At 41.8% G+C, this 8,183-nt stretch overlaps 1 protein-coding gene across 1 annotated transcript; it reads left to right on the top strand.

The window, feature by feature from the left end:
- Positions 1-710: 710 nt before the first annotated feature.
- On the top strand, positions 711-7,954 carry LOC134796462 (ecdysone oxidase-like). The gene is made up of 3 exons (XM_063768654.1): positions 711-852; positions 6,101-6,234; positions 6,415-7,954. The coding sequence occupies exons 1-3, from the start codon at positions 711-713 to the stop codon at positions 7,942-7,944; spliced, it is 1,806 nt and encodes a 601-aa protein (XP_063624724.1). The 3' UTR covers positions 7,945-7,954.
- Positions 7,955-8,183: the final 229 nt, after the last annotated feature.

The raw sequence follows: 8,183 nt of genomic DNA, 5'->3' as shown, positions 1-8,183 counted from the left end.
GGAAGTAAATTTGGTATATTTTCATTATTAAATATAGTACACGAATGACAAAAATTATAGTCACAGGCGTCACAGCCAAAAACGGTAGGATTCTGTCAACTGCTACGTCGGCGTGCGGTTCCCACATACAAGTTGCAGTCGGGTTGCAGTCCCGGCCCATAGGGTTGATGAAAAAAAAATATTACGTCCACTTTACCAGTGGTGAGACACTCCTGACTTCGGGTAAATTCGGCTCCGTTCGGCTCAGCATTGCTCCGAGCAATTATTAAGGCTTGCGCAAACCGGCGGAGCGCAGCGCAGATCACTTTAAAATTATCAATGTATTTTCTTCCCTATTTCAATTACCTTCAGGTATAAATTTAAATGCTTTGAGACCAACCTCGGAGCATCACGGAGGATTGTTACTCCGCGGCATCGAGGAGCACGCTAGAGGATACCGCGGCGGTAGGCGCCGGCATGCCGCGGCATCCCCCGGCATGCGCCGAGGCCTCCCGAGTGCGCCGGAGTAGCGCTGGGACGACGGGGGAGAACTCGTGGACACTATTCACTAATCCCTTGTGATAGAGTACACGCGGCGGCATGCCGAGGCATCCCCCGGCCTGCGCCTAAGTGCTCCTTAAAGCGCGCGATCTAGCAAACTAGCATGTGTCCTCGTGATATTTTCGCTAGGTTTAGACACACCGTATAGATTTTGTTGTTAATGTTTACAGATGGATGTATTAGACCTATTTATATCATCGTTAGAGGTGGCACTGATTCCCCAAGTGGTCCAATTGATACAGCTCGCGCTAGCCGCCCTCACGGTTTTGCATCTCGGCGCCGACAACTATCCGCCACAGGCATCGGTCTCCGGTGAGTACAGTGAATGCCCTACGACGGCGCGATTCGGGAAATGAATTAGAGATTCACTAGATATGAAATAGTAAAGATATGTGACGTCCCACGGGTAAAGGTACCATATTGCGGCTGGCGCTTACGTCGCATAGCGCCGCAATAATATTGGAGCGGCGTTAATAATAGCGTAAGCGCCAACCGCCGTTTTGCCGTGGAACGTCACATATCTTTACTATTTCAAATCTAGTGAATCTCTAATTCATTTCCCGAATCGCGCCGCTAGTCTTTACCACTTTACATCTAAATTCCTTGCCAAAGAAATGACCTGAAGAGGGTCGAAAGTCTGTACATGGAAGATATTTGAAAAAAAGGTTGGCTGGGGATACTTAGAATCGATAACAGAACACGTTCCAACAGTTTTTAGAATTTATGTCTGTTTATTTGACCGCGCATCACGTGAAACCGGCTGAACGGATTTTGATGAAATCTTTACTAATCTGTCGAGAAAATCCCCGGCCAGGTTATAGGCTATAAAAATTCAACCTCTAAAAGAGGGGGGGGGGGGGGGGGGGTAGCCACAACACTCGATTGACTTAAGTTTGCCCCTGAATCTTATGGCGCTACTTAGGAAAGAGGAACAAACTTTTTTCAAATATGTACTACCACTATAGAGTACCGAGGTAAACTAACCGAAGCCGCTGAATTTGATACGTTGTGACATGAATAAGCCACTGAGGAAGGATTTTGTACGAAGTACGAAGAAGAGGGGGTACGGATATCAACAAATTTAAGTGAATAATTGTGTTGATTTAATAATACAACAAAATTAAACGACAATAAATTAATTGCCACACATTGCACAGTTCCATCTTTTTTGGGGAACTGAGTAAAAATTAAGCAGGTAATCAAGAAAACTAAAAATGAGTTTACATAGTTACGTAGTGGTAAAATAAACACACATAATTATCAACACGAGTATAATTGCATAATTATTTAAAGTTATTAATTTTCTCCGTCATGAATTATACCTAATCGTAATTATATCGCATCCATATCAAATCCATATTCATAATACGTAATAATGGTCACGAAAATGGGTACTCTGAAAAAAAAAACATTGACCTCTGTCATTTGCAGTGCCGGATTAACCCTTTTAAGCAAAATAAGCACTTGCTTAGGGCACCACGTTTAGGGGGCACCAAAACCGTAGGTAGGCAAAAAAACGCGCAGGCTGCATCAGCATTGCAGTCGTCGTGGAGTAGGTACCTACATGAAACTTTTATACGTGTACAAGTACCCATCTAATAACGAAGGGTCGTAGGGATCAAGTAAGAGAGTGAGGGTACCTACGTAAAGAACATCTCCAACGTAGGCTTTCGATTTGACCTTACGCGGAGGCCCTTAAAGTCATGGAAAAAAGATCTTGCTTTCGGGCTTGCGGCCAGCCGATTTTTTCGACATAACAGATTTTATAGCGAATTTTGCTCTCTTGCACGCCAGATTTGTCGGCCAAGCCGAGTTGCTCCTTAGCCGCGATCCTGAGACCTAACTGTCAAAGTGTTATAAGGGGCCCCGTGAAAGCCGAAAACTAAAATCATCCTATCAAGTAGCGCTTTCGAGTGAAGCCAAAGAGCGAGCAGTAGAAGAGTCGTGATTACATGCATAGATTCGGTTTCAAGCCACTCTTTTGCAGTTCGGCGTTAGGTCTTATGCGAAGCCTTCTGCCTTACGGCAAAGTTGATCTTCTGCCTTAATTACACTTGGGCGTGGATCCAAATCCAAGCTTTCCTCTTTCGCAGCTGGGCCTTCTGTCTTGCTCACAATTCGCTAATTCAATTCACTTGGTCAATTCCAAGCTCTGCTTTCTTGCATCTTTTCTGTATGAAAACAACTTCGCTGAGACCCTTAAATATCGAGCCCTATGCGAAGCTAGGCTGTTAGAAAATTGTCCCATCCCTTCTCTGTATGAAATACTGGATTCGCGCCTGGTTGCGATTAGAAGTAAAAATGTACAACTGTCTATCAAATTGCGTTTTTTATATCGAAAAATTTTCGCGCTCGCTTCGCTCGCGTTTTCAATCACTTTCTAAGTTAGGATAAAGGTGACATTCGGTTAGCGACTGCAGCAGAATTACTCTGTTGCAACGTTACTGCTGCAGCACTGTCAACTTTCGTAATAAAATGATGTGACTGATTTCCATTCTCAGCTGTAATGCGGCAATGAACTTCACTCAATTTACCAAAAAAATTCAATGTAATCTTGATGACCCTAGGGAGAGGGGGCACTATGGTCTAGAAATGCTTAGGGCATCAAAATATCTTAATCCGGCACTGTTCGTTTGCGGAGTCAAACGATTTGGGACTCGCAATTTATATACAGGGTGATTCAGGAGACGTGAGCAGGACTAATACTGCGCATTTCGTAAATTATAAGCAACAGTTTCGTATCAGTATTAGTGAGGTTAACGTTAATTTTCTAGTCGTGTTGAAAAAAAAAGTTATTAATTTATTTACGACACGCATGGTCACCCTAAAATTAGAATACTAAACTACCGATATTTCTGTGTCAAATTGAATGTCCCCAACTCCCCACTGTCATCGCGGTCTGGTTACTTTTGAATACTCGTATCTCACTCAAGTTTGACAGTTTATTTTCTTCGTAATCAAAAATTAAAGAGGTTTTATGCTTATTAATTAGGCCTTGTAGGGTGACCATGATCGTAGTGGATTAAATTTGCCCTCACCAAAAAGTTAAAAAAATAGGAAAAAGTGTGGTTGTTTCACCTAAATACGACGGTGATCGATCAATTATCAGTTACTGAGTGTGCAGGATTAGTCCTGCTCACGTCTCATGAATCACCCTGTATATGTGACGGAGGCACGGGCGACGGCGGTGGGCATAGTACCTCAATGTATTACTTCACAGCTAAATTAGTATGCTACTAGTGCATGAAATAAGCATTCGAACTCGTTAACCATACTAGCGCCTACTATATTTCAGTAGTCCGATCTCTAGCGCGGCCCGATCAAGAAGAAACACCAGCGGCGGAGCCTCGCTGCTCCAGTGCTCCCGCCTCAACGTCAAGTTGGTCAACCTGCTTGACCAGTCTACCAACATATCGACAAAAATGCCAACTCGTGCCTACGTTCACCCAAGAGAAACCTTTTGACGTTCCAAAGCCTTCTACCTGTCATCTTAGTTCAACAACACGCCAATAGATGGCGTTACTCTCTACGTTATGAATTTCGTTACAACTTCCAAACAGCAAACATTGCTAGTAGCCAAACATTGCTAATCAATTGTATACAGGCGTCTAAAACTATGAACTGTCACGCTGCAATACGTCCTTCTGGAGTCACGCCCCGACATATGCATTATTTACCATGCCTTCCCGAAAAAAATCGAATCATTCGCGACACTCTCGCAACGCATTGAAGTAACAAGGGGCACGTGGTCTTCCTCAGGAGTCTCAAGAAGACCACGATGAGTGGCGCTCCAGCCAGGCAGGCCGCTTCGCTTTCGCTCGCGCGCGTATACCTTAATACTGTATCGTCCGATATACAATTATACACCTACTACTCTGTCCTTTAAATCACGTGTAAAATTTGAATAAGGGCGAAAAAAACTATTGATTTTGGAGTTTAGTTTTATTTAGTGGTACCTAATTGTAAAATATTTTATCTGGACTACAGTCCTCTAGCATATCCATCTGTCAACTTTACTTCAAGTTCCGCCTCCAGGGGAGAGGGAGAAATTAGGATTAAAAATTAGCCGCTTACTGACACAGACCGAATTCCATGCGGGCGGAGCCGCGGGCACAGCTAGTTATGAATATTACTATAGCTCCATTTGTAATAGGAATACATTATTTAGGTAGCAGTAGCCTTTAAAAACCATCTCACCCCCTGTCATCCCTTCTCTCCCCATTCATAACCCGACTCTCCTCGCAATCCCTTCTCACCCCATTTTACGGTACTCTTTAGCGCTGTTTTCGAGAACTGATAGTGATAGCTACGTAAAAATATTTCATGTTAAGAGGAAAGGGGACGGCCGTTTCTCCACTACAACCGTAGTCCCCATTTTCCTCTCTGGGTATTATCATTATGGAAAATATTTTTACATATGTAATTGGATGTATTAACCATAACTTTGCCCCTACGTTTGACTATAGGTTTACTCGGGTAATTCCGAATGTCGAAAACTGTCGGATAATTCCGAAAGAGACTTTTATTATGATGGAATTAAGGGTGATTTTCATCTGAATTTCGGAATTATCCGACATTCGGTAATACCCGAATACACCTTATCGAGTTTTTGGTTATGGTAAACATTAGGAGAGAAAAACAGATTTCATACAAATTTTTGAAAATGCTCTTAACTCTTATAAAAAAATATCAAGGGCATAGCTGTGGTTGATATTATGATATACAACAAATTGTGTCTAAATATTTTCAATAATGTAGTAGTAGTAATATGCAGAGAGGAAAATGAGGACTATGTTTGTATGAAAAGGCGATTTCGCGCGGGTCCTCCACTTTCGTCTTATAAAGATATCTAAAAGTACATCAAAATATGTAGGTATTTATATCGTACATAGGAACTGATTAGGTTTTAGGGTTCCGTACCCAAAGGGTAAAAACGGGTACCCTATCTCTAGTCCGCTGTCCGTCTGTCCGTCTCATCTGTACGTCCGTTCGTATGTCTGTCACCAGGCTGAATCTCATGAAACGTATTAGCTAGACAGTTGAAATTTTCACTGATGGTATTTCTGTTACCGTTATAACAACAAATACTAAAAACAAAATAAAATAAATATTTAAGTGGGGCTCCCATACAATAAACGTGATTTTTGCCGTTTTTTGCGTAATGGTACGGAACCCTTCGTGCGCGAGTCCGACTTGCACTTGGCCAATTTTTTTGGAACCGCTTGGACTACTTGTACTTATTATAGCAAAATAAATTGATTGATTGAAACTATTAGGCTATTTAGTTGACGCTTTGAATCTACATAAAACTTGAAATATATCCGTTATTTATATTTTGAAGCAGAATATATACGAGTACCTAAACTATCGAAGGTAGAGCCTTTTAATTTGGATACTTTAATTCTTCAATTGGTATGAAGCTCCATTGACACTAAAACCCTAAAGTAGGGAAAATGGAGTAAATATTTTTTAACAACTTTAACGTGATTCGCTGAATTTTATAGAATTACAATGTTTAAAAAATATACCTATATCATGTAATGACCTTAATTATACACAGATGGAGATCAGTTTGACTTTATCGTGGTGGGCGCTGGGTCGTCTGGCGCGGTGGTCGCCGCCCGCCTTTCAGAGATAGCCGACTGGAAGGTGCTTCTCATTGAAGCCGGAGACAACCCACCTATTGACTCTGTGGTAGGTTATGCTGATAATACCGACAGATACCTACTATTAATAATCCGACCAAGTTTAAACAAAGATTTCTGTGCCTTAAAATTAGAGCATAAAAGTTACATAACAAATACGCAAAAACTAGTTTTTGAAGTCTAGCTTGTTATTGTTGCACTTGTTACATAGCAATATTCCCTATTCCAGATTCCCGGTTTGTTTCCTTTTGTGGACTACTCTATGGCTGACTGGAATTACTACAGCGAAGATGACGGGTATTCCGTCCAGGCTCATAAGACGAAAACCATCCATTTAACTAGAGGCAAGATGCTCGGGGGTTGCAGTGGCGCCAATTATATGTACTACGTGCGAGGCAATAAGGCCGACTACGAGCAATGGGTCGACTTGGGAGGCGATGGATGGGATTGGGACAATGTCACTTACTACTTTAAAAAGAGCGAAGGTCTTAACAGCTCAGAGATCTTGAACTCAGATTCTGCTGATCTGCACAATACTGATGGCCCCTTGGGAATTACACGACCGACTTGGGATGAAGAAACTGAAAATTATCTCGAGGCTTTCGGTGAGAAACATAAAATCCTCGTCGATACGAATGGCTACGAGCAGATTGGTTATTCACTACCACAGTACACGATTGCTGACAAAACACGACAAAGCACCGCAGTGGCCTTCCTCAGACCAATCAAAGATCGAGAAAATCTATTTGTCCTCAAAAACACCTTATGCACAAAAATACTTTTCGATGAAACTAAGACAGCTACCGGCGTACAAGTGAAATTACCAAACGGAGAAACGATAAGTCTTTACGCGACTAAAGAAGTTGTCCTCTCCGCAGGTGCTATAAATACTCCCCAGCTATTAATGTTATCGGGAATTGGACCTAAAGACCATTTGATTGAAAAAGGTATTGAAGTATTGTTAGACTTACCATTAGTCGGTCAAAACTTACAAGACCATGGATATGCAACAGTAATACTAACGGCTCAAAAAGGTATCGAATCAGTAACTCAGAACCTTGAAGTTTTTACAAACTTAGACCAATTTCCGACACCTACCATATACGGGTTTGCTGCTCTATCGAACGCCAGCACAGTTCCAGAATACCAGGCACAGGTGTTCCCTCTTCCAGCTGGCACAATTATCTCGACGTTGATCTGTTCTTACGTATTTGGCCTGGACGATACGATCTGCAAAGCTGTTGCACTGGCGGGCCAGGAGCAGGAAACTGTTTTCGCGACAATAACACTTCTACATCCAGATTCTAGAGGATACGTCGAGTTGAGCGAAAACGATCCCGAAGTCGCTCCAAAAATATTCCTCAATTACTATGCAAATGACACAGATTTGGAGAATCATGCAAAATATTTAGAGGACTACTTGGATGTTTTAAATAGCACGTATATGAAGAGTTTGAATTCTGAGGTTGTAAATCTGCAGGTACCTCAGTGTGTTGACATAGAATTTAATACTCATGATTACTGGAAATGCCACATCTTGAACTCTGCCTCAACTCAGTGGCACCCAGCGGGGACATGTCCAATGGGTGTTGAAGGAGAGAGTGTCGTAGATGCTGAATTGAGGGTATGGGGTATCACAGGGCTAAGGATTGCCGACGCGAGTATCATGCCAACTATTCCTAGTGGCAACACTAATGCTCCCTGTATAATGATCGGAGAAAAACTGGCTGATATGATCAAAGAAACATATGGTCAATAAAAGCACAAATTTTGCAAGTTACTGTGTGACCCAAGAGTTGACAGGCGAAGAATATCTTTCTTGGGCATAAGTATGGAATTTGTACTGTTTTTACTAGACCAATAAATTTAAATATAAACAACTTTAGATTTTTATTCCGACTCTCTAAAGTACTCTAAACCACTTGCAAAAATGAAGCGTACTTAATTCTTTACTTTTGCAAGTGGTTTTGTGTGCCATATATGTCCAGTTGCGAAGAA

This window comes from Cydia splendana, chromosome 13, assembly GCF_910591565.1.
Source record: "Cydia splendana chromosome 13, ilCydSple1.2, whole genome shotgun sequence".
Taxonomy (NCBI): domain Eukaryota; kingdom Metazoa; phylum Arthropoda; class Insecta; order Lepidoptera; family Tortricidae; genus Cydia; species Cydia splendana.
Note: the sequence above shows the minus strand (reverse complement) of the source record. Positions and strands in the feature narration are given on the sequence as shown.

What these genes read in the sequence shown, in the direction of transcription:
- LOC134796462 (XM_063768654.1), top strand. Translation starts at nt 711, where the DNA reads ATGGATGTATTAGACCTATTTATATCATCGTTAGAGGTGGCACTGATT. An exon ending in GCCACAGGCATCGGTCTCCG is followed by an intron (nt 853 to 6,100) that starts GTGAGTACAGTG and finishes AATTATACACAG; the next exon opens with ATGGAGATCAGTTTGACTTT. An exon ending in ACCCACCTATTGACTCTGTG is followed by an intron (nt 6,235 to 6,414) that starts GTAGGTTATGCT and finishes TCCCTATTCCAG; the next exon opens with ATTCCCGGTTTGTTTCCTTT.